Source organism: Cyprinus carpio, chromosome A17 (assembly GCF_018340385.1).
Source record: "Cyprinus carpio isolate SPL01 chromosome A17, ASM1834038v1, whole genome shotgun sequence".
Lineage (NCBI taxonomy): Eukaryota > Metazoa > Chordata > Actinopteri > Cypriniformes > Cyprinidae > Cyprinus > Cyprinus carpio.
Window position 1 is genome coordinate 9,959,166 of NC_056588.1, and position 27,692 is coordinate 9,986,857.

General features: G+C 36.8%; 1 protein-coding gene across 1 annotated transcript in view; it reads left to right on the plus strand.

Moving 5' to 3' along the window:
• Positions 1–27,692, plus strand: part of LOC109047350 (tetratricopeptide repeat protein 27-like) — an 80,711-nt gene that overhangs the window by 28,010 nt on the left and 25,009 nt on the right. The window contains exons 10-12 of the mRNA XM_042773959.1: positions 17,720–17,833; positions 23,677–23,772; positions 27,302–27,424. Coding sequence (XP_042629893.1) covers positions 17,720–17,833; positions 23,677–23,772; positions 27,302–27,424 — 333 coding nt within the window. The remainder of the gene's footprint in view (positions 1–17,719; positions 17,834–23,676; positions 23,773–27,301; positions 27,425–27,692) is intronic.

The following is a 27,692-nucleotide window of genomic DNA, read 5'->3' on the forward strand; positions in this document are numbered from 1 at the left end:
TGCCTTGGCTTGAGAGCATGTATGCATTGTATTTTCGAGTGAACTTTACTAGCAAGCGCTGGATTTACTGAATGCTTTGGATGCAAGGTGAGTATTGATTCAACATGGATACACCTTAATGTTCTACATGCACTAACGTAATGGATATCATGGGTGGACATCATCAGTGTCTTGCATGTCTTGGTGTGGATCATCTTAAAGAGATGATGTCTGACCAATGGCCGGAATGCTAAAAAATGCCACTTGCTGTGCATCAATCGCGTCTTGCGGGTCTGGAATCAGGATCGGAAGGTTTATTACTTTTCTCAAGTTCCACTTCAGTCGATCGTAAGCATAAACAAACATTTCAAAATGGAAAAAAGAAGACGACTAAATCTTCTAATTTAGAACGCAAAGTTGAACAGCTGTCTTCTGCAGTCAAGATGTTACTGCCTCTCTTGGCTAAACATCAGCCAAATATGGAGGTACAAGAGAAGGTTCAACTTGAATCATGCATCACACCGTCACCAACGATGCATACAAAAATTTGTAGATAAATCACTTCACTCTGGCAGTGAGACCGTGTCTGAGAAGTCAGGTGGGTCATCTTCAGTTGTTGCATCACTGGAAGTAACATTAAAATCTGAATCCCCCTCAGGCAACAGTAAGTTCTAAGAATGTTTTTTTAAATTGTGCACCGAGAACATCCTTTACCATGCCTCAGTGCCAAGACTTCACATCTGTATTGGTGTCAGAATTACTAAACTCATCAAAGGCCACACGCCCTGATCTGTTGGCTCCCACTCTGGCTGTGATGCAGGTCCCAGACATAGTGGGACTTGGCAGCATGCCACCTAAAGAATCTAGTGTGGCAGCACTTGTTTCTCCCGTTGAGGCACTTAGTGAAAATGTGTGCTGTCCCAGTGTCGAGTGCAAATGCACTGATGAACTACTGTCCCATGCATACAATTCTACAGCAACCCTTGGCCATATTTCCAATTCCATGGCGCACATGCGTATAACTTTACATTCCTCTCTGAACAAAGCTTCATCTGACCCATTAGTGACCGATCTATCTGAACTCTTTTTACAAGCCATGAGTGCTATTGCTAGTCACTGTGGCACTGCTTTAGGCACTCTCGTGTGAGCTCGATGACAGGTTTGTTTGGTTCACTCTTATTGTATGTGGTGGAGATTGGTGCAGAAGTAGAGTGAATAGCACTTGGAAGGTTGCCCAGTGCACATAAATGTTCTAGACAGCATTGTTTCTTAGCCTTCTTCATTTTCAGTCTTTTCTAAGGGGAAAACATGCTCTGGTACACACAGACAACAGGGTGATGGTTCTTTATATCAATCATCTGGGAGGCACAAGATCACGGAGTGCACTTCAGGTGGCTCGCAAACTGCTTGTCTGGGGCTCAGACCAACCTGCTTTCCATACAGGCAGTGTATCTAACAGGCCAGTTCAATCCGGCTGCACATTTTCTTTCATGTGGCAGGGTGTCACAAGGAGATCGGACTCTACACCTGGTAGTGGTGCAGATGATATGGAGGACTTATGGGACTGCAGCAGTAGACGTGTTCGCGGACAGTCAAAACGTCTCACTGCCCTCGTTGGTTCTCCCTGAGGGACAAACCAGGATCTCTGGGTCTGGATGCACTAGCCCACGATTGGCCAGACATTATACTATATGATTTCCCCACGTTACCACTGATTTGGAGGACTCTGTGTCGAGTGGCGAATGCAGCCATCGGCTGTTAGTAACTCTACATTTGCCTGCAATGTCATGGTTTCAGACTCTTCTCTCACTGACGGTAGGACAGCCTTGTCATCTGCCCAGCAGATCAGACCTACTGAGTCAGTTAAGAGGGAACGTTTGGTGCCCACATCCAGACTGATTGAAACTATGGGTGTGGCCTCTCTTGGAGTGTTCACAGAGGGCCAGGAACACTGTTTTGAAAGCTCGTGCTGTGTCCACACAAGCTGTACGCTTGTAAGTGGAAAGGTGTATGTGGTGGAGTCAGCAGCTCATCGATCTGAGTTTAGTACTTCTTTGCTTGGGTCTGACAGTTTAAATGTTGCCTTCCTGAATCGTTTGTATACTCCACGTGGTGTGCGGAGTCTGACATGGGATTTGAATATTGTTCTCTATTACTTTTAAACCCCCATTTGAGCCAATATCAGAGTCTGATATTAAATGGATGTTATTTTAGACAGCATCTCTCTTGGCCATTACAACAGTGTAGTGTGTGAGTGAACTCCATGCTTTATCAGTGAGTGCTCCTTATTTCCGCTGGAGTAATGGATTCAGTAGTGTTGTGGCCCAAATCCAGGCTCAAGATGATGTGTTGGGGGGTTATTAAAGCTCAAGACACATCATGAGTCACAAGGTAGGAACTTTGTTATTCTGTTCTCGGTCAAGCACGAGCATGAGGGATTTTCCACTAGTGCTTTCAGCACTGTCTCTGGAGGTCTTCCACTTAAGTCATAGAACTACAGTTATGTTTGTAACTAACGACTTTCTGAATGTAGTGAAACAATTTTCAACTTCTAAACAAATTCTGTTTGTATTACTATTTCCTGCATATGAAGGCAAAGTTTACTCTGCCAATGCATATATAAACACTATTTTTATATAAATGGTATATTTTTATATAAATAGATTTTATGTATTTTTGATTTAGTTTAGTTTTAGATTTTAGCATTCATATTAATATTAAAAAAAGATTTTAAATATAAATGTTTATACAAATACTAAAAAACAAAAATTATTCATAATTGTATTAAATGTATTTTAATTACAATTAATTATTATTATATTTTAGATATTATGTAAAATTATGTGTGTAGTCTTTTTATTACCACAGTAGGTCATCTAAAAACCATTGTATTGTACTGTGTTTTTTCATACTTTTTTTCCCCCTTCGTATTTACACACACAAACACATCTCGTATCTTGTGATGTAAGTCTGGTTGAATCTGAATTCTCCTGTTCCTTCAGCCGCTTGTGTAACTGTGGCTGATGCTGTTTAACATTTCTGGGGTGATGTTTCAGCTTGTCCTCATCCTATGTTGTTTTCTTATTTTCTAATTTATACTTGGGTTACTGCCCTACCTGTCTTCACAGACTCCGAATCTGTTTGCATTCATTAGAAGTTGCCTTCCTCTGGCTCTCAGAGGACCTCGGCTGCTGAGCCTTGCTGAGCTTTTCAAAGCTTGATATCTTTATTTGTACGAGCAATGAAGTGAATCCTCCACTCTCGTACGTTCGGCTGTGTGCACTTCTCTCTAAAACTCTCCCACGTCTTGGTATGAGGTCAGTTCTTTTCGAGTGTTTCTGTGTTATGGCCAATTGCAATTTTTCCTAAAGTATAAAGTGACTTTCCCAGACAACTTTAACCTTGAGAGGACATGTTCATAAGTTTTGACAAATACATGCACCTGTTCTCATGGCTGTAGCACCGATATGTTGGTGGTCTCTCCTTGAAATGAATCCCTCCTAATCAACATATTTTAAGATCACAGATTGTTGAGGAACCCAATTAAGTGTGGTACTGTGAAATATGGGTTTAAATCTATAGAAGGTTTGAGTGTCTGACAGCTTTTGGCAAACAATTCAAAGCCAACTCGAATGTGTCAACACCCTCCCCAAAGACAACACCGCAAGTCATCAGATATGCCAATCTCAGGTACGAGGCTCTGACGGACAGGGCGAAGCAGTGTAATGGATTGGAAATGAGCAGCAAAAAGGAAAAGAGAAGGAAAAATGTGTCTCCATAGTCTGACCCAGAGGTTTGCATCATATTCGTCAAAAGCTGTTAGTCAGGTCCCTCTGGAAAAATAATCTACACTTCGAGCAAAGAGTTCAAACAGCAGTTTCCTGCACATAATGGAGCTTTGCTTTCTGCATGAACTCTAGAGTCCATATTTTAAGCAGGTTGGAAACAGAATTAATGGGGTAGAATAGGTCTATTCAGTTTTTGGTGTGGGGATATTTTTTGTCTGTGGACAATTTTGTGTAGATATTTTTGTTGTCTGTGTTTTTTGTGTTTGTGCTCATAAACACTAGAACGAGATGAAATTATGATTATTTGGGTGGCTGTCAGTATGGTTGGGAAAGTTGAATCCTTTTCAGCGCTGTACATAATACCTCATCAGAAAGGTTAGCATTAAGGAAAATTATTATAAAGACAAAAACTAGCAGTAAAAATATTATTCACCATAAATTTCTTGTATAAATGCTTATATAAACACTACCTAAATTTATATAAATATATATTTATATTATATTTTTATATTTTATATGCATTTAAGAATTTATATAAATATTGATGATAAAAAAAAAACTTATAAAGCATTTTTAATATAAATATTTATATAATTTCTAAAATACAAAAGGAAACTCTAAGAGAAAATAATTCAACATTTGTTCTTCACAGTTTCCGTGTCTGGTGGTTTGAATTTATTTCTCTCTAGTTGTATTCTATCAAAACGCATCCAATTGCAAAAAAAGCAGTCATCTGATTTGTGTGTAAAACAACCAGAAACAAGTTATCTGTTGCTTTTTCACCTACTTGTTTGTCGTCGCAGGCAGATAAAACTTTTTGTGGTGAGTTATAGGGTATGAAGACTAAAAATTATCTAAACCTTGAGGGTCACTTTGGTGGGAACGATAGGTGGGTTTACACACTTGGTTGTGATTAGGTTTAGCTCATGAATATTAATTCGGTTATGGTTAAGTTAAAAGTAGTGCAATTTTCAGAGCTATAATAACCTTGTTCATAAGTAGTCTGGTGTGTGCCAGGCTCTTACTTTTCTGTGCTCTGTGCTATTAAACTTTCCTGAATGTCGTTTCTAGATGTTACGTTTTACTTAGCTTTGTTTAAAAATGCATGAGCTATACAGTGTTTCCTATTTAACCTGCCTTATAGCACTTGAGCCATCCAAGAATAACCAGTGAGATGGAGCGTAACGAGGGGTGGGGACTATCATTTATATGTCAGGATTATTTATTTTCTTCATCCTTAAAATTAAGTCTTTTCAGGGAAGGCAGGGAACGGGATGTGTTCGTGGCTGAGTTAGCACTTCTGTAGGAACAGCAGGGAATACTTTCATAGCCCAGGCATTTAACGCTGCAAATACTCTTTCCTCTCATTTAATCATTTCTCGTGAAGGGTGGGAGGGTGATAAAAATGTGCTGTCAGAAAAAAATACATTGACGTACACACCCTCAAAGGATGAGGATGTGTTCTTTTTGTGTTTGCCATTATGTGTGTGTACAGTATGTCTTAGAGCTCATTGCCATAACTCATCACACAAATGTCCTGTCGCCCAATGGCTTCTGGTGGTGAATCCCTCTGGTTTTAATGATCAAGAGTCATGGATTGACCTCAAATACTGTTGCATGTACAGCCGGTAATGATTGTATTGAATGAAATGTTCCTATCATTGAAACTTGAAGTGATAAATCATTGCACATTCACATTACCAGGATCTGCTGAGCATCAATAGGTATTTGCTGCATCATACACTATCCCATACTGACTGCTCCTAGAAATCAATCCAATGCTACATTTGGCTGCGTTCCCAGATGCATATTAAGCCTAGTGTGGGATTACACTGTTAATTGGCAAATCAGATTTGAAAAACCTTGTTTAGCTTGCAATATGTCCAGGGAAACTAGCTCTTTAGATGATGAGGTGGTTGTGGTACTATACACGTTTCAGGTCAATAAAGCTTATGGTTTATTTGTTCAGTCCCATTTTTAGCCATTTTATTTATTTATTTTTTTTGTAAAGGATTTTGCTTCGAACTGCTGTCGTATTTCTCTTCTTGATCATTCCCCTAAACCGCGGGTCTTGGCCTTGGGAAGAGTAACATCATTCGCATCAAAATCCCCCTTGTAAGTGCCAAACCTGCTTCGGTTTCAAAGAGCTCCTCGTCTGAGATTAATCATGTGGGTTTTGAGGCCATTCTTGCCTGATCTCTTTGGTTTGTGATGTCATGGGTGGTAGCATCTCTCCTTGCTGCTGTTGAAATGGAGCCCAGCAGTTGGCAAAACCACCTGGATGGTTTGTTCTTCCACTATCTTTTAGCTCTTTCCCGCTGTTTTGGCCACTGGGTCACCCCCAGGGTGTGGCATTTCAGCTTGTGTCAGCGGTTTCCAATGATCGTTGAACCCCCATTAGGGATCTCGACCCCTCCTACACCAGGTCAATGTAGAGATGGCGTTATGTATGTAATGTGAGCTTGTTTGGATGGATTGGGTCGTTTCCTTGCTGTTTCTCCCATGAGGTCAGATACTTGTGTTGATCTCACCAATGATTTCTGGCCAAGGGCAGTGCACTATTGGCTGCATTGTGTGCCTAAATCCAGTGCAGCCGAGTGTGAATGCATTGGCTCTTTCATGGCAGTGTGTCCTGTCAGATCGAAGGTGAACACCTGCAGTTTAACTAGTAAATCTTTTGTTCATTGAGTTGGGCGTCTCCATTGGGAAATGGCAGGTCTGCGCATCTTGAGAGTATTTCTGTCAACAGTGGCTAATTTGAGCCTGGCTATGGAATGGTTGTGTCACCTGCTGTTCATGATGTCATTTCTTGTGGGTGTTTCTTAAACTTTGGGCACTTATGTCCTGGGGTTGATTTTTATTAAAAGCAACAGGTTCAACTTTTCTTTTTGTAATAGGATGACCTAATTTTTAACCATGCCTTCATTCAGTTTTGGTACTATTCAAATGGTTTTTATGTATAGATTTTAAAGGAAAGGTAGGCGATTTCAGAGAAGATTTGTTTTGAGAGATTTCTTTGATTGTATAAGATCCCACCCTCCCTGCAAATCACTCTCCAAAACCACGCCTCTTCCAAAACACATGAATGTGCACAGGCAGACCAGAGGCTAACCAGCGACACGATGAGAGATGGCGTTAGTGGAGGGTTATTTATCTCATGTCTCATTCACCGGTGAGAAAACATTACAGTACAAAGCGCATAGTATTACAATAATATTGCCTTTGATTCAAAAATGTAACTAAAATTATAACGAAGATGTGGAAGAAATGACACTGGTGGTAATTTTTTTTTATTTAAAATTTGTATATATTTATTCAGCAAGGATATATGTTACTGATCAAAAGTGACAGTAAAGAGTTTTACGTTTTGCTGTTTTTTCCCTATTCATCAAAGAGTCCTAAAAATTGTATTGATGATAAAAATAAATGTTTCATGAGCACCAAATCGGTTAACATTAATGATCTCTGAAGGATCATTTGACACTGAAGAAGAGTAATTTCTGTTGAAAATTTTGTTTTAAAAATGTTTATTTTCTAAAAGATCACAGGGTTAAATGTGCCAGTAGTTGAAAAAACACCCTTTGACAGGTTTCTTGCTGAGGGTTCATCTTCGCCATTTCTGTCAAAACAAGAGAGCATCTGGTTTTCACCCGCTGTGCGCATATTGATGTCAGCTTAGTGCTTTGTACAACATGCAAACCACATTCGATATTTTATTTGGAATAGAAGCAGATTTAAAACATTTGTGTGCAACGTTCAGTTCCAGCAGGCTGTATATTTGTATAATGCTCCAAAAGTAGTTGTAAAAGTAGTGTGGTTCGAGTGAGAAGATGCCTTACACTCTTAAAGATAAAGGTGCTTCATAGATGCTTCGATGCCATAGAAAAACCTTTTTGTCTAAATGGCTCCATAAAGAACCTTTAACATCTGAAGAACCTTTCTGTTTCACAAAAGGTTCTTTGTGGCGAAAGAAGGTTCTTCAGATTATAAAAAGGTAAGAAAGAAATGGTTCTTTAAAGAACCTTTGACTGAATGGTTCTTTGTGGAACCAAAAGTGGTTTTTTTGTGGGGTGAGATGGAGTTGTTTTTTTAAAGATTATTTAGATCTATAGCTGACTTTCCTCTACTGACCTTTCAGATTTAAGGGTTTGAGGATTAGACGTTAATGAGACGTTTCCTCATTCACTGTTGAAATATGCACCTGACTCAGATCTAATTTGTTTCCCCTCCCCTGTCATGTCTCTGTGCAGTGAGTTTATTTATGAGAAAACGGGGCCACGTTGTTAGGGAAGTGATGTTTATTTTGCCCCCATACATTAGATGTAACCACAGCCCTTATGGTCTTTTTTTTTTGTGTGTGTCATTTCCCCTAAAGTACAATCCATGTGATCTGGGCTTGTCCTTGTGTCTTCCTGAAGGTCAGAAGACCAGCTATTCTCTGTGACTGACTGTGTTCCTGTGGCTCAGTGGTAGAGCATTGCGTTAGCAGCGAAAAAGGTTGTGGGTTTGATTCCCAGGGAACACATGTTAGGTAAAAAATGTTAGCCTGAATGCACTGAAAGTTGCTTTGGATAAAAGCGTCTGCTAAATGCATAAATGTAAAATGTAAATGACTGATTGCCCCCAAAGCCGAAGTTTGATTTCACACTTGTGTTCCAACAGCCCTTGTTTTTCTCTTAGACATCATAATAAATGTTACCATCAGTTCATTGAGTCTTTCCATCTTCTGCTGATCTGCAGTCTGCTGTTGCTGGTCTCTACTGGCTGGTTGTGTGAGCAGGCATCTTTCCAGTCTACATGTGGATCCAGGAGTCTGCAGGCTGGTTAGATGGTTGTCACGTACCCAGCAAACATCACAGTATTTTATTTTCTGCTTTTTATCTTTAAGAATATGTTTGAAGTATATTAACATTTATGCATTTGCCAGATGGTTTTATCCAAAGAGACCTGTGTTACATTAGAGGAAAACATTTGATCGGTTTATGCATTTCCTGGAAATCGAACGCATGACCTTGGTGTTGCTAGTGCCATGATCTGCTGTTGGAGCTACAGGAATACAGATATTTTTATTTAATATATTTTTAAATCGAGTTTGGTTTCGTGCAGTATTTTTTTTCTTTTAGGAGCAGGTGGTATGGCTGCAATCTATCATTGTATGTCACGGTGATTATTTTTGTTTTTTCAATGTTTGCTTGTGTGCAAAATTGTAATTTTTTTAATTATTATTTTTCTAATTTTACAGTTTGTTGTTCACATAACTAATGTAATACAACTTTAATCATTTACATTTTATGACAGTTTATTGATTTATATTTAGTTCGATCTGTATTATATTTAAATATTAAATATAATTTAAATAAATAATACATTGTAAATGTTCAAAGTATAGTCTGGTTTTTGTACCAGGATCGAACCATTTCTTAGTGTTTCTGTTATTTTGCTTGGATGGACTGGACCTGTATATCTAACACAACAATGTTACCTGCCATTTTTGGTTTCTGTTTATAGGGTGATAAAATAATATGTGGACCAAAGGTCTGTTTCTGGTTTTGTTGATCATTTGGGATCTTCATGTGGTTCTTCATTCACTGAAAGGTTTATGTGTCTGAAGCACCTGCTATATTCAGAACGATATTATGACGGTCATGCACTGGCTCAAATCGTCTTACTGGCTTCAGGATGGTTTCCAGGAAGGACTGGCCATTTCAAGCTGAACTTGAGCTCTCAAATTTGTTTGGAAAGTGGAACCGTTATGATTGAAAGTGGGTTAATTTATAGCTGTGGCGTTTATGTCTCACCATAAATCTTCTAGTTCCACAAGAGCCTGATGACTTTAACAGAGTCCTTGTTTTTCATGTATATCTCTAAATAAATACATGTGGAATTAGGTCTTTACAAACTTTATTACAAGATTAAGTCATCGTTTGTTAAGAAAATAATTTTTGTTCAGTTTGCACCCTCACTGTTGAAATTTCCATTGGGACATTAAGGTTTTCTCTTGAAAGATGTCCCAAAAAAGAAATGGGGTGCACATTTCATCCAACTACAACGAAAAAAGAGAAGGATATCATCCTTCCCATTTACCTGAGTTGTCCTGTCACTGTTGAAGACTTTTACATGGTTCATTGCTTACCAGTCAACATGTTCCATAGGGGGTAGGACTTCTTTCCTCTTATGTCTACTCAACTCTGATCAGCAACTTCAAGACCTCCCAACAAATTATCTCAAGCAAGTCCTTCTCTTTCCTGACTCTGTTCTTTTGCTCAGAGGTAGTTCTTGGACTAAAGACACATCACACCACTCTATTTCCAACACTAGGCTTGTGCACATATAGAACCTGGTGTGTCTGGGGTTTCTGTCTTTCTGAGTTAGAGCTGTTGTTTACTGTTAGGGACCCATGCCATATTCAAACACCTTGAGGTACTTGAGTCATAGCAAAGCCTGGTGCACCTTCAAAGCTGGTTATTCATGCTTTCTTCATCAGCTCAGGGACACCTACATTGGATATTGGATGGTAACCTCACAGGACGTCTGCTGTCCACCTTTAGTTTTAGTCATGGGGCTTTATTGTCAACATTGTTCACCAGAACAAATTTTGAAAATTGAGAATTTCATGGTAGATCATACAACCACTGACAGAGGGATGCTTTGACTCTTCAGGAAACTGTATTTAGGTCAAAAAGGAGTGCAATGTCTTACAAATGAGCTAAAGTGACTGTGACATGATAGATTCATTCAGATGCAAAAAGACTTTAGGGTAACTTCTTTAAACAACAACGAATCTTGGAACTGTTTCACCAGTCAGAAGTCCTCAGCATTTTCAGTGAATGATGCTGTGAACAGGTGTATTCAGATGAGTTTGGAGGTCAGCATTCAAGTGGTTTCAGTGACAGGATCACATTGAAGAATTGTCTCCTTTTCTGTTTGGATTTGAATTGGCTACAAAACACAGGAACTTGAACTGGAATAAATGGAGGAGGAATTTGCTTGATTTCATCAGGTAATTTCATTCTGGGAAATTTCCAGCCTGGTGTTTCAATGTATCAATTTAAATTTGTATTTTACATTTTTATTTCATTAATATAGGCATAATTATAATTTATTATTTATGATTTGATTAATTATATTTCATGTTATATAATGATAAAAATTCTATTGGTGACATTTCAAAATTTCCTTTTATTTGTGTCTCTCTGTCTGTATAGCCTATAGACCTTAAATCAAGACCTTTTTGAACTTGAAACTTTTAGACAAAGGTTTCATTCAAAGTTTGTCTTGACATACCTTAACTTTCTAGTTAGAAATGACACTTATTGTAGTTACGGCTTATTTAAATTTGACTTCATTAAGTTTACAAATCAAATTGATTCTAAAAATCTAAATTCAAATTTGAAATGCGATTCTGAATTCTTAAATGATGTGCTTTTAAGTACCAGCAATCCTCCATTTGTTAACCTGCTAGTGAATAGGTATTGCATCAGAAGCAATGATGTAATAAACTGAAACTGATTTTTTTTTTTCTTTTTCTTTAGTATGTATTAAATAATAGTGGTGCATCAATTCCCTATGAAGTCATGGTGATGTGTTACAGCTGTATTTTATTTAGCTGTCATCGACAGGTTTAAATTCTATAATGCAAAAAAGAATCATCTTTCAGGCTGTGCATGGCATCATACTTGGGCCACCTGCTTCAGAATGAAATGGCATTGAACTGAAGATAAAGATTTTGACGCTATGAGATCATGTCTGACACTGTTATTCAGAGAACCTTAACGCTTCTGTATTGCATTTGTAGCCCACTTTTTGAGGTTTCTTACCCACACACCTCACAGATTAAAGTAATCTACATATAAATACTTTGTGGCAGCCAGATTGTGTTACAGTAGCAGCTCTGCTAATGGTAACTCTCTATTTTTCAATGTCTTTCATAATAGATATTGCGCAGATACACATTAGTGTTCTGACAGTGAAGGGCTATTTACACAGGCTCACATAGAAGCTTTGGCAGGATTGCATGCCAGTTGGTTAAAGATGAAATGGTAGGGTATGCTTTGCAACAGATGACAGTCCTCATCATCCTCATTACATCATCTGTTTGGTAGACCACCTGACGTCAAAGTGCTACCTCCACAGTGACGCTGACGCAGGATTTTGTAGTGATGGTTTCATTCTGGTGGGCTACGTAATACTGGCCCAGTGGGAACCAGTTATTTATACTGAGTATAATATGAATATTCAAAATGATCTTTTGTCAGTTCATTTTAAGAAATGAATTCAGGTTATTTTTAATTTTCCAAAATAAATGTAGTTATATGTTATATTATTTAGTGAGAAAAAAAAAAAGAAAATTAAATAGTAAGTGCATTTATTCATTTTATTTTAGATTCATGTTTTCTGTTTAGGTGAGTTTAAGAGTACCAATGTTTTTTTTTTTTTTTTTTTTTTATTTTTTTTTTTTTTTCAGAATCCCAAATGTACTTTTTTTTTTTTTCTAGACAGAAAAATGTTTTAATGTAGGAAATTATAAATATGTAGGAAATTATACATATGTAAACTAAATGATAAGTGGCTCCACTCCTAAACCACGTGGTCACGGTCAACTACAAGTCACATGGTACTTATAACTGTTTTTTTTCTTTGAAGAAGCTTGTAATTATGGATGTAACTGTTCTTGGTAGTGTTACAACATCTTGCACCGGGGTTCAACTTAAATCTGACAACACATCTGTAATATGGCTTGTTAAAAATAACACGTAAAGTAGACAGAGTTCGGCTAATGTATGTTTCTGTAGATGGATATGCATTCTAGCTTCCCAATACATTACAACAACAGCGATGGGAAATAAATAAATAAATCTGGACAAACCCGTCACTCTTTGTAAACTTTGTTCGATGCGAGTGCAGTATGCTGGAATATGACCAGTCATTTATGCCTTAATCACCCGGGTGTGATAACTTTAATAAAGATTAATCTTTAATTTATACAGTCAAATATGCAATTTTATTTTACATTTGATTACTTCAATTTTTGTATAATCAATTTCTGTACCTAAAAACTAATGTTAGTTAGTTTTTAAAACTAAAATAACCCTGAAAAGCACTTTTTATTTTATTTGTATCTTTGCTCTGTTGTATTTATTTGTGCTGTTGCTTGTAGTTATATTATTTATTTTTATTTGACAGTATAGTCCTATTTTTCCCCAAACATAGCACATGCTGTACTGAACCATTCTGAAACTATGACTTTAAAACCGTGATACAAACCGAACTGTGAGTAATTTGAACCGTTACACCCCTACTTGTAATCATATGTAAACACAACATACTTATTGCAAAAGGTGTTTAACACAACATTTACTAGGTTGTGTAATCATTGTAGTTTTGTACAGAAAGAGCCTAAAGTCTTTTTTATTCCCAGAAATTAGGACATTTTGCTCTTTCTATGTGTAATTAAAGTAATAAAGGAGAAGACTCGGACCACTGAACACCTCATTTAGGTGGCTCTCCCTCCACCTCTCATATTTCTTGGGAAGACCTCCGAAGAGCAATGCTGCTACTGCTCACATCTACTGTTCTGTGGCTTGACTTTGGATGGGTGTCTCTACAGGCAGCCTGCTGCGGCTTTAGCTCATTTATTATTCCAGCTGTGCTTTTATTAGTGATGTCAAGCTGCTCTGAGTCGCTCACAAAGTCATCCTTCTTTTTATAGTCTTATACATTAGTATCCACTATCCAGAAGACTGACTATTCTTTTATTTTTTTATTTTAACTTTGTTATAGTTAAGGGTATGGCAGTTGTGTTGACCCAAGTCCAAGAGTTTAGTTTATTTGGTTGGTTTGAAAGTGGTTTTAAACTCGAAATGATACTTTAGAGCTTGGTTAAGTTCATCAGATGGAAAAAAACTTTCAAATTTTGATCTTAGTTATTAAATATTAGTTTCTTCATTCAAAGTTGAAAAACTAGACCGTTTTCATCCACTAATTTGTATTTTCAGAGATCAGAGTTCAGGTGCATAAAGTCATGAAAAATGGAAAGCAGGGTCGACTTCCCTGAAGGCTCAGAGTAGACCCTGCACAAGGCAGAATATTACTTTTTTATGTTCTCATGACGCTGAGAAACCCCGGCCTGGTGAGGTCTGGAGTAAAGGTGCACAGAGTTCCTTAAGAATCAGTGTCTTTCATCTGGTCTGGAACCTTCCTGAATGATTCAAATCACCAAACTCTTGCATACATCTTATAGTACCACAGATAATAATTTTGAAAATAAAATTGACAAGAAAGGTTTTGGGGATTGGTGAAACGTGAAATTGGTGAATGATCAAGGGTATTTTGAGCCAGTCGTGATGAATGAGAGGTCATGTTATTGATTCTGTGAATGATTCATATATGAATAATGTCATTATTACTTTTTTTTTTTTTAATCAAAATGCCATAACTTAATCTTCCTGTCAAACAATTTCTCTTTAGTGGCGTATGCAAGACTTCTCCAATCATTTTGTTTAGATTAAACATTCCCCTTTCATACTGTATATTCGACTGCAAAGCACATTCAGATCTGCCTATATCCAATCAACAAGCCATGAATAGAACAAAGTCTCCACCCTACATTTTTATTTTTTGGTAGTGAGTTTCGCTCAGATGTACGTCACAGTACAGAAAAAAATATCCATGGATAGATGTTTCATTGTGATATTAAAGCCAAGGAATCCAATATAGTTGTTTTCTGCAAAGAAACTAACCATACACTGTCTCAGTCTTGGGCTGGTCTGGTGATTAAAATGCCTTCCCCTCCCATTTCCGAGCCCTGATACTGTTACCATAGCAACACGGGTTTTTCTGGAAGGAGTGGGAGGGGTCAGCAGCTTGAGAAGTTGTTTCTTGGTGGTTGTTCTTCCCCAGGGAAGGAAGCAGCTTTGTGATAATCATCTTGTCAACTTGGCATTGCAGTGAGCAGCGAGACCTCTTGGGGTGCAGAAAAATACACACACACAAAATATATATTAATATATACATACAGAACCATCTTTTTATCTTCTCATCAGTTGAGAATATTGCATTTCGCTCTTGTTTTGTGTGTGTGTGTGTATTCACAGCAAAGGACTATGTGTCACCCACTGTGTACTAGATCCTACTGTGCTGAGAACAGTTTCTACTTCCTCTACTTTGTAAGGCTTTTTCCTGGTATCACACACACAATCAGGTTTGTTAGATTGATATTCATCTTCAAACCAAATGGAGACTGCTGACTTATTTTTGGAAGCCCACTGCCTTTTCAACACGCCAACATTTGAGGGCTTTTCCTCTCTTCCTGACTGTTTCTGTTTTTTTTTTTCCTGAAGCTGCTTGTTGTGAAGGTATTTCTGTAATTGTATTCAATTTTGTGCATCCCAATGCAGTTATGGTCTGAGTGAGTTTGGGTTTTGTCTTGGATTTTGTCTGACCTTGGCCAGTGCTGCTTGTTCTTCGTCCCCTCAGGGATTTTGTGTTATCAGGTTCAGATCTCAGATTTGCACCCTGTTTTATGCTTCTCTGAAAGATAGATAGCACACACTTAGAGAGAACTCGTTTTGCTAAGAAAAAGAAGAAAAATAATCCACACATTATCAGCTTGAGTTTCCAAAAGTTGGACTGCCAAAATGCTTATGTCAGTAACAATTTCTGCCTTTCCATCTGATACATTCAGCCCATTTGGAGACAGCCGAAGTGTCTCTGTTATTCATTATGTTCATCAGAACTTCAGAGACATAGTCAGGTTTATTTTATTGAAGGATTGTCCAAAACTGAGAAATGAGATCTTTCTGGCTCTGTACCAAACCTTAAACGTTTTGCTTTCTAGTGTCTAAAAGATATCTTCTAATATGGCATCCTATCTGAATAGTGAGTTGAGATACTCCAGACCTTTGATTAAACACTTCTTATTGTTACTTATTTTGTCTGAGAACCATTGTTTCTTTGTGATTATATAAAACTGTTTTCTATCAGTACTTTTCAATGCTAAATTAAATTTTGCAATGCATTGAGGCTGCTTTGTCTGTGATGATACATGCCATAGATCAATTGTGGGTAAGGAGCTCAATGCACACACTTTCGTAGTAAGCATGTAAGCTGTAGACAGAGAGTTTAAGTGTGCTTTGTCTGTGATGATACATGCCATAGATCAAGTGAGGCAGTAAGCATGTAAGCATGAGTTTAAATATAGACCCCCACTGTAAGGTGGGCTAACAACCATTCTCCTCCTAAAATAAATCCGCTGTCATTTTGCCAGTCTTGTAAGACAAAGTCATCAATGTTGGCATCACATTTAAATGTCAGACGTCTTAGTTCATTGAGTTTGTGGTTCATTGTCTATAAATATGGTTTAAAATACACCATGAAGTCACAATACTTTTCTGCTCTTTTTGCATTTCCAGAGCGTGATATATATTTATTTTCATGTATTTTATGTGTGATACCTTTTTTTGAGGATTGATATTTATTGATTTTTTTTTTTGCAGTTCATATAGTTACTGTCATAGTTCAAAATTGAATTTGAACAACTGAAATTAGAAGAGCAAATTTGTGTATTTGGGGGGGGTGGGGGGTGTTTTTAATATTTGAGATCATCTTGACCATCTTGCTATATGACAGACTTTTTCGAAATACTTGAATATAAAAATTTGCTGTTGTACTAAAATGTAGTATTCTGTGTCTTACCCATATTAAATGGCTGTAAAATCGGGGAGGATGAGGGTGAGCAGTGTTTCACAGCATATCTGATCTTTGAAGTTAAAAAGGAAGATGGGAAGGCTTTGATGTGGGGTTTAAGAGCTGGGGTTTGATGAGTCAGGCTTGAAGTCCTCATGAATCACATGTAAACACTCCAGTGCTTTTTTCCCTTTCCTTTCTTCCCCTTTGTAGGTCAGGGGACCGAAGTGCTGTTACCCTTTCCTGTAATAAATATATAGTGTGTGTGTGTGTGTGTGTGTGTGTGTACACACCGCAGTCATACTCAGGAACTGACATTGTGTTCATTGACTACAAATACTCCATTACTCGTACTCTTTCTTGCTGTCCAAGAAGACCAGGATCAACCCTTCCTCTCCCTTTCTCCTCTTCTAACTCTCCCTAGTTGGCTCACTGCTCATGGTTCTGACAGTGGTTCAGTGTCTCTTATTGACTTACTGTTCTCTGGGTAGACTTACTGTTATCTTTCTCTTATTGTTGGCACTGTGATCCCATGATCTGATCTCTGTTGCTGCCACTAATTCCTCTTCACATCTCAGAGCCTCCATCTTTTGTCCTTGGATACCAAATAGCAAATTCTCGTTTTAAACGCTTAAATTTGTTTCATCCATACAAGGAATATTTTTTTGGCATTTCATGTGTTGCTAGTGTCTGTATTAAGTGGACTGTGAGTCACTTAGGATAAAAGCATCCACTAAATGACTGCTTGCTTATTTAACTTTTGATTTATTTTAATTATATAAAGATGTAAAAGCGCATATTTGAACTAGATATGGCCTGGGTCCCTCCATCATTGTACACAATCTGTTTTTACATTTTAGATAACCTTTTCCATGATCTAACACTCATTTAGACATAGTCTTTAAAAACACTAATTATTTAATAACACAGTTAAATGTAAGCACTTCTCTAAATGAATATAAATTTATACTGTGTAATATTATGTTGCAATGCCCTATATCCACTTGTAGAATGTTTGTTTAGCATTTTAGTGTATTTTTTTATATTAATTTTATTTCATTAGTTTGGTGTGTGTTTGTCGGGGGTACCTTTTTAAAATTGTTTTGGTATTTGTATTATTGCTGTCACTGTGGTTGAGAATGTGAGAGGAATTTCTCTTCTTGCTTTATGAAACAGTTGCACATTTGATTTCATATGCATTAAAATGGGGTGTGAAAAATGTTTGTCACCCTGAATGATATTTTTTTTTAACTCTCTTTCTTCCTCAGTGTTTGCTGTCCCAGCCAAAGTTCTGGGCAGTGGAAGTGACATCACTGTGCCTGAGGGCTAAGCTGGAGAGAGGAAGCTCACGGAGAGTTGAACGTGCCATGATGCAAACACAGGTAAAACAGTTCAGAACCCACATGCACACTCAATGTCTTTGCGAGAAATATTCTCATAAAACATGGTACAAATACAATAAGGATCAAAGTCTGTGTACTCCACAGTCTGCAACTATTAATGAGATGTATGAAAACACTATTTCAAGCCAATCTTTTTGAATAACTACACTACTGTTCAAAGTTTTGGGGTAAGTGAAAGAAATGAATACTTTTATTTAGCAAGGATAAATAAAATTTGTAATGTTAATGAAGATATTCAGGTTCATTTCTATTTCTTTTGAATATTTTATTAATCAAAAATGCTGAAAAAAATATGTATCGCAGTTTTCACAAAAATATTAAGAAGCACAACTGTTTTGTCAGGGATAAGTTACATTTCAAAACATATTAAAATAGAAAACAGTTGTTTTTAATAGTGGTGATATTTCACAATATTCAGGCAATATGCAAATCAATGCAGTCTTGATGAACATAAAAGACTGCTTTTAAAAACATGAATAAATCTTAACAACCAATTCTTGTTTCATATGAGCCAGTCATTGTTTTAGTCAGGGGCACTAAATACATTTCTTCTCTTTAATAAGAGACACTTCATTCAGTATGTGAATTCATACATTTATTGACTTCAGTTTAATAGATCCAAAATTTTAAAGCACCCAGAGTAACAAGATCCCAGATTTCCTCCTGTTGTTTTTGTTGCATTTTTTTTTTGATGAGAGATGGATGGACTGATAAGGCAGGGGGGGGGGTATGCTTTAGTTTCTTTTTGTGTTTTTAGATTTTTCTGTGTTTTTTGTTGTGAGTTTTTGTGGATGTTTTTTTGTGGAAAATCCAGAACAGTAAAACCAGAGAAGTGTTGAAATGTTCGGTATCCAGAACAGTAAAACCAGAGAAGTGTTGAAATGTTCGGTGTGTATTTGTGGGTGGAGGGGATTTTAGGGAGGATTGGAGAATGGGATTTGGTGGGTGGGGGGTTTTTTGGGGGGGATTGGAGAATGGGATTTGTAGCCCTGTGCTCTGGAGGAAATGGGACAGCCTGGCCCTTCTTGTCCTCTTCATCAAATTCAATTTTATGGCTTCCAGTGACTTTCTGAGGAGCAGAAAGACTTGTCACATTGTCAAAGAAACTGGTTCATTTGTCCATTATTCCAGATTGGAGTTTTTTAAAAATATTTTAATTTGTTCATTGTAGGACTGTGACACATTCTGTCCTCTGTGTAAATCCATCTTACCACACAGAGACATTAAATGGCTGTTCAGAAGCATCTGTTCTGCTCTGAAAGGGGAGTCATCAGTCATGCAGTATTTGAATGGCAGGGCTTCTTAAATGGTCATAAATTAAAATCTAGTCTAGTGAAAACACGCCTCTCTGTCTAAATCTACTGTAGTGAGAAGGGGAGTTTGTAGCCCTGAGAGACACAAATTTTATGGCTTCCAGTATTATTATTATTATTATTATTATTATAAAAATTATTTATGTATTATTATTATTATAAACCACTCTAGTGGGAAACACCAAATTATATTAATTATGCATTAATTATAATTTTCAATCCATTTATATTATTATTATTATTATTATTATTATTATTATTATTATTATTATTATTATTATTATTATTATTATTGTTATTATTATTATTATTGATAGTAGTAGTAGTACTAGTAGTGGGAGTAAAATGTAAAGGTAGTCTAATGAAACACTAAATATAATTTATTTTATTTTACTTATTGTTATTAGCACTGTCTGCTGCTGACAAAACATGGATAAAGAAGTGTTGCAGTAGTTAAACTTTGTTTTTTTGCTGTGTCTGATGATGACAGCCCTCTTTTTGAGCTCAAGGGATGCCCATAGACATGACCATGAGCGCTGAAGTTGATCATCAGCCTATAGAGACACTTTCTGTATGAACATATGACTGATGAAAGGTCATTAGCGAGCAGAGTTCGGTGTGACACATTGCTCTTTACTTTTTGGATTGCTTTTTTCCTTCCTTTAAGTTTTAAGTGTTTGCCTAGTGGAGCTGCTCTCTGACATCCCTAAACTCAATGTGACAGATCGTTGGGGGACTCTGACTTTGAGGCCACCCTGAGGGGCAAGTTTGAGTCACAGCAAGTCACACAAACACCTGTCCATCACAGAGTTAGAGGAACATGAAGCACCTAGTAAATCCCACTGCTGACACCGGCGAGTTCAGTCCCAGCTGAGCAGGACCCCGGAACAATGGCGAGAGAGTGACGGCCCACTCTCAGATGAGTGAAGAAGGACCAAGCACTTATCAAAGTTTTGTTGAAGTTCAATTCCACATACAGTTTACATACCCCTCCTTTCTCAAACGTTTGCATGCCCTTTAGCCAAATATGGAATGTGTTTAGCACTTTTTTATTAAGAGTGATTTCAATTCGAAAAATACGATCATAAAAATTGTTTCAGTACTGCCCTGAAGAAGCTATATAAAAGATGTTAGCATATATTGTACAAGATAAAATAACTTGATTTGTACAAATTGCACCCTACAAAAGTTTACATATGCTTTGTTCTTAATATTATGTGTTGCCTTAAGCATTGGTGACTGTTTGCAGTCATTTTGTTTAGATTCTAATAAAACTGTAAAACTTTCTATTTTTGTGCTGATGGCGGCGCTATAGAGTTCTCCTCCTCCTTGATGTATAAAGGCATTTTTCAGGCAATTTTATTGCATGTTTAGCTGTTTGGATTCCTTTTAATGAAATGAATCGTCTACTTGTCTGCAGACACAGGCCTCCGTTAATGGCTGAAATTCTTGTTCTTGATTGGGTGAATTCCAGGAACGTACTGAACATTTTTACACAATCATTCATAATACTCATCAGCTTCATAGATAATGTAATCAATCCAGAAAGATTTTTGTTTCCATCCTGAATAGTTGTGACATTTTGTGAATATTGCAGAGACACTTATCTCCTCTGTCTCACTGCAGTTCGAGTTTCAACTTAATTTCCTCTGCCTCCTCTGGCCTTTCTTCTGAGATCAAGAGTGCAGAGTATGTATTCAGAAATGGCAGAGAGGCACTTCGCCTATGTGCTCTGCATTTTTCTCACAGTTTAGAGCCGCCGGTATCTAGGCCATGGAGTGGGCCAGGACTTCAGAAAACTTTTTATTCCCATTGTATATTCAGAATGGCAGAGTCTGCTGCGTTGTTGGATTAGAGGTGCTCTTTGTGACTGCACAATTTGCCTGTTTGGGGCTTACACCACAAGCTATCGACTGCCGCCCTCTTATTTTTCATTTAGGACTCCAATCAGGCTCTGGATGAAGTAGATTTCTCTGAACGTAAAATTCAATTTCAGTGCTTAATCAATAATATCCCTGAAATAGAAGTTGGCAGCTTGGGTCTTTGGTATGGATTTAGGCTTCTCATGGCAACGTTGAGAAAAAAAGACTTCATTACGTATGACGTGAGGTATTTTTGGAGCAGAAAAACATTTTTTTTTTTTTTAAAGTACTTCACTGGAGAGATATTTTTAATATATTTTAAATCTACAGCCAATGCACACTGCATGAATAAATGACAAGCGGCTCTGACTAGACACAAAGTATTTTCATCATCCTAATCAATTTTAGCTTCCTTTTTCTCAGTGAACCATCCCAGTTTTAAACTAAATTCACATGAAAATATGTTTTTAGCTTGGTTATGATCAGGAATTGTCCAGTGTATCAAAAATATGATACGTGTGTTGTTATATGTTATGTTGTTGTATACACTAGCATATGGATGGTCTCAGACCTACACAGACATGAACCAGAAAGCCCCATAACTCTACTTTTGATTTTAGTTAGGTCTTTAAAAAGTACTACTAGCCTAGTTTTACTAATACTATGTGCTAAAGCAGTAATGGTTCTTCTACTTAAATGCTAGATTGCATTTAAAATGCTGTGAATGAATTTTGACTTTCCATAGGCGCAATTCTTTTCCTGCTCTCTTAAAGTATGCTGAGTCATGAAGAGTGCTCAGTGATGTCATTTCCTCCTGCCGCTGTATTTGGCTCTCTTGGAGATCCTCCATGGAAAGGTTTACGTGTAATCTGAACTAAACTGTCAACTGTGGGGGAGTTTCCTTTGCCCCATTTTGTAAAAGGCATGAGCAGAGAGAGCTCAAGTATACCTTTGTTAGTCATGGCTGTGTCCTTTTCGAGTTTTCCATCATACAAAATCAATGGAAGATCTATATCTAAATCTGTACATGTACAGTATCCACAGTTTCAGTGGCATGTTTCAATAACTCTGTTAGTTATTGCTGTGTGTTTCAGTTTTCTGGCACTGTTTGCATGATGCGGTGCTTTACTTATTTTGACTGACAACAGATTAATGTTTTTTTTAGTTGATTTGTTCTTTCTTTAATAAAAGAAATACTGGGTACCTTAAAAGCACTCTTGGATTTTAGATTCAAATGTACTGGTTTAATTCAGTAAAAATTATGAAACATCTTGATGTAAAATAAATCTTTTTCATTTGTAAGTGAAATATTTATTTCAAATATTTGAACTTTCAAAGCTATATCAGATGTTATGTGCACAAAAATTGTAAAAAAAAAAAAAAAAAAACAGATTGTGATGCTTAAAGATGATGCACTTTTTTTAATAGACGTCTCAGTGATGTGCGAGTGTTTACTGGGTGGTCGTGGTGTTCTTCCACATCAAAATTCATTTCTCAGCTGCTCCCTCAACCCTTCCTGATCGGTAGATTAGCACTTATATATTCAAGGCATTTTCCAGCCTTGGAAATGCTAAGTAATTAGTTATCTGCTGCCCACAGACGAGCTTTGCCATCTTCCATAGAAACTGATCGTATCTACTCAGTCTGAAGTTTTATTTCCAGATGAGTTTCTTCCGAAGTGAACCCCCAACTGGAGCTGGAAAATGACCTTTTTATTGCATTTTGTTGTCAGTTCACAAAATGCATTTTCTGGAATATGTAACATTTCCTTACTTTCTGGAACAGAAATGTTGCAGACATTTCCGAATGAAGTTATTTTTAGCATATTAGGGGGAGATATTCAAGCTGGTACAGTATGGCACAATTTTCCTGTCTTCTCTTCATTTTAGTTCTGGTTGCCGTTCATATGTTCATAATGATTGACAGCTGGGGGTCTCAATCAAAGATTTGTAGGGTAATGACCAAAGACAACATTCTGTGTGCGACTATTTTCTGTCAGTTTTTTTGTTTTGTTTTTTCATGCAAGGATTTATCTAATGTGTGTTTGCGGCCTTGTTTGCATGTCTTTCACAGCTGCGTTGTGTTATTGTGTTTTGTCTTATTGCTTTTTGAAATGTTGAAATATGGTTTGTGAACAGAATGGGTGTTGATCTTCTCACTTGAGTCTCAAACAGCAGGCCTGCACATGCTTTAACTGAGTTTATGCATCAGTCAAACCCTGTAGTGTTTCCCCATGGAGAGCAGAGAGGGATCTCTAATAAAAAAATTGAATAAAGTTGCTGTCATTTTGGCATGTGCTGGCACACGTATTTGTTATTGCCGCCATTCTTGGAATTTGTGATTTTTATTTTATGTATTTCAATCACTTTTTTCCATCTCCTTGTTACTGATTGGAAAATATACTTAGGTCTGTGGTGGGCAGTAAATCAAAGCTTAATGTGCAGTATGTGAATTAAATATTTTGCACCGCAGTGCATTTTGTATTGCATTGCATATTGCATTCTTGTTTTCTTGTACCGAATTGAGGAACATCTGTGTTATTTCAACATAATTGTTATCGCAGAAGAGAACAATGTCATTAGAGATAGTAGCAATGGTTGAAAAATGAGACTAGAAGTGTTCTAAACGTCACTTTATTCTCTTTCAGACCTTGGTGGATTTCTTTAGTGAGAAGAACTGTCCCGTCACTGAGAGACTCAAGATGTTCTACACCTGCCGGGCACCTCCTCTCTGGGATCTACAGGTGAACTGAATTCCTATTTGATTATATAAATCTTTTGGTTTCTCAAAATGATCATGCTTTAGAAACACAATTTTTTCTTAACACACTCCCCTTTTATAGCATGCACACACATTTAACTAGGGATTATCTAAATGGAGGCTTTCCATAAACCTTTTTTATTATTATTATTACAATAAATTTATAATCATATGTGCGTTAGATTTATTTATATGTGTCATATCTGTATATATAATTTATATTTTTATATTTTATTTATTTATGAAACTTCTTTTTGAGGATGTCATAAAAAAGGTTTGATTAATTTTGACTAACTCGAGACATTTACAGTTGGTCAAAATGCAGTCACACATGAAATGCAGACCAAGATGGAAGTTCCTGTACATACATAAAAATGTATAATCAGTCTCTTAAAATACTTGTCGTTTCCAGTGCTGAAATTGGAAGATATCCTTCCTACGGTTTGGGAGCTTAGTGAGACCCTACAAATGAATGAACGATTAAACGAAACTGTGTGTAGCTGATCATGATCTGTGTGCGCTTAAAAATGCCTGAAATAATTTTGTTCAGAGATCCCATTTTACCCTTGATTGAGTTTTTTTTTTTTTTTCTTTCTCTTTTCTCATCTTCATCATGTCTGAATTTATTCCCATGTGGGGAATAATTCACATATTATAAAGCAATACTACCTGAGTTAATTTGAAATGGAAATGATTGATTAATCTGTTGGTGCCTAAATTGATTTGCTTGCATATTTTCTGTCATTACCAGATGCACAAGTGCATTGAGCTAATCACCTCAAATGAGCATAGGCAGCCGTTACTTATCTATGCACTTCTCAGAAACCCATTTCAGTAAACACAACAGCGGGGTTATACAGCCAGTGTCGCGTCAACAAGAACTTTGTCAGATTGAATATGAAATTCATTTCCCGTACACCGTGAGAGCATCCAGGCATGAGACGATGAGTTCATTTTGAGAGTATTTGTCAGGTAATAGAGCAACATTTAACTCTCCATTCCTGCCTGATTGGGCAATAATGCAAATAATGCGAAGCAAACAAATATTTTCTGAAAAGATAGCATGTTAAACAAGTGAATAAATCAGAAAAAAAAGCAAAAAAGATGTATGGAGGAGAACGGCAAATTCTAACAGGCCAGCATGGATGAAGATTTTTGAAAGAAAAGGAATGAAATAACTGAATAGAAAGAAAGAGTGGGTGTAGGGAGGGATGGATAGATGAAAAGAAGGGAGGACTGATGTGATCAGCCCTGTGGATGACATTGCTCGCGCTCTGTGTAATAACAGTGAACCGCAATAAAGCTGGAATTGAAGTCACTTCTATTGCTGGCAGGGGAATAGAATGCTGCAAAACTGCTAGCGACAGAGAGACAAGAGCAGCATTCAGCCAGAGAAAAGTGTGTGTGTGTTTCTGTTGGGTAAAGAGACGGCAGAGCGTTGGAGGGCATAAAGGCTTTTTTTTGTTTGTTTTTTGGGAACAGGTTTCAGAAATTGTTGGATTTTCTTTCAGACTGAATCATTTTGGCATGTGTATGAATCAGAAAAGCGTTCACTGTGGCAGTTTTGTTGGAGATGAAATGAATGAGGAAATGAAAAGATAGAAAAGTTGCACAAATGGGCTCCCAACACCTCCCAGAGCCTTTCTTTCTCTCTTACTTTTACCTTTATTCTCTCTCTATGTGTCAGTTTTTCAAATCTAGTGGTTTATTGTCAAGACAAAAACTGTGCATTTGTATTGCTAAAACATTTGCTGTCGTAAAATGAGAAACTGTATGATGTAAATTAAAATAGCAGTGGGAATAAAATAAAATAACAGTAGTTCAAAGGAAATTAAAATGTAAATAATTGAATCTCCAGTAGTACCTTATTATGTAGAAAGTAGAAAGAAAATATTCAATAAAAAATTAATATATCAAAATATAATGTGTGTGTAACTATATATAATGTGTATATGTATATATATGTATATACAGTATATGTATGTATGTTCTTTTCTTAGTTTAATGTGTAGTTTAAAGTAAAGGTGTTTAATTGTCGTGGTTATATAACTGAAATGAAACAGAGTACTACAATTAACATTTTAAATAAATTATATATTAAAACGTGACATTAACTGAACAAATAAACAAGAAATAAACTTAAGATGAATAAAGAAAAATTAGACTGAAAGTGTTTATACTGAGCAGATCTGTGTGTGTGTGTTTGTGTGTTTCTCTCTCTGTTTCTTCGTATTAGTTAGTAGCATCACGTTTTGTCTCCTGGCTGATAGGTCACATGATCACTGGCAGCCTCACTGGTGTATATATCTAGATTTATAGGTACCCATAATGCCTGTGGGACGTGATATGCCACTGAAGGCGGTGAGGAGGTGGGGGGGGGGTTGTCATAGGACCGAAAGGTGAAGGAGAAATTGACCAGGAATTTAGCATTTCCTGCCGCTGAACCGCTTGCAGCTACGTGTCTATGATGTCTCGCTGATATTCGAGGTCGAGGGTGATGTTGGTTCAGTGTGTTTATACTCTCCACAAATAAAGCAGTTTTATACATCAGCGTCATAAACTTCTGTAGATGATCTCCAGTGGGGGCAGAGCACATGTCAGTGTGTTTATTATCAGAAATACATTGACTCACAGTGGACACAGCCTACGACTCTTCATCCTGTTTGGCACTTCATCTATCTGTTCTTAAATGATCTGTAAATGACAGAAAGAGTTGAAAGAGTGTAAACACACGTTTAACCAGTAGCATTTATCAGAGACAGACGAGGGTCGTTAATAGCACAGATTTATATATAGCTCTGCCTGTGAAGCATGACATTGTGGAGATAGATGGATGTCTGCAGAATGCATCCTTTCAGTAAGAGGGTGAGAGAGAGAAAAAGGGCAGAGAAAATGAGAGGGAGAGAGAGGGGAGGGGGGAGGCAGTGTATATCCTTAGTAAGGTGTAGAGAAGTGTAGGTAACTTCTAAAAAGATCTTATATTTATTTTTTTTATTTTAATTGAATTTTATTTTAATTTATTTTATTTTATATTTTATTGTGTATTTTTTATTTTTTTTTTTTTTTTTGTTTTTTTTTTTTTTACACTGTCCCAACTTATGTCACAAAAAAAAAAAAAAAAACCCTTATGATATATATATATGTCACTTTATTTTCTATATAAATATATATCAAAATATTGACACTCCAAACTCATGTCACTTTTTTTTCTGTGAAACAAAATGTCAAAACAAAAAAATATAAATCTGTAAAAAAATATATTGATTTATTGAAGTGGTAAATGTTTTTTTTTGTACCTCAAATAAAATAGCTTAATGACGCCCCTGCTAATATCTGTAAAGTAAAATAAACCAAAGTAAACTGAAAATCACTGAACGGAATCTGTTTATTTGTTTATTTTTTATATTTTTGGCTCTGTACACATGCTAAATATATATTTTTGAGTGCCTCCCACATGCTGTGTGTATTTAGAGGCAGGTTAACTGATCTTGGCTCGCTGTGTGTGTGTTTAGGGGCAGTTGGCTAGTCTGTTGACTGATTTGGGCCTGACGAGTTCTGCGCTGCTGATCTACGAGCGACTGGAACTCTGGGAGGATGCAGTTGTCTGCCTGGAGAGAATGGGACAGCACGGCAAGGTTTGCTACTCGCATGTGTGACTCTGGACCACAAAACCAGTCTTAAGTGTCATACTTTTTAAATTGAGATTTATAAATCTAAATAAGCTGAATAAATAAGCTTTCCATTAATGTATGGTTTATTAGGATAGGACAATATTTGGCCGAGATACAACTATTTGAAAATCTGGAATCTGAAGGTGCAATAAAATCAAAATACTGAGAAAATCGCCCAAATGAATTCTTAACAATGCATATTACTAATCAAAAATTAAGTTTTGATATATTT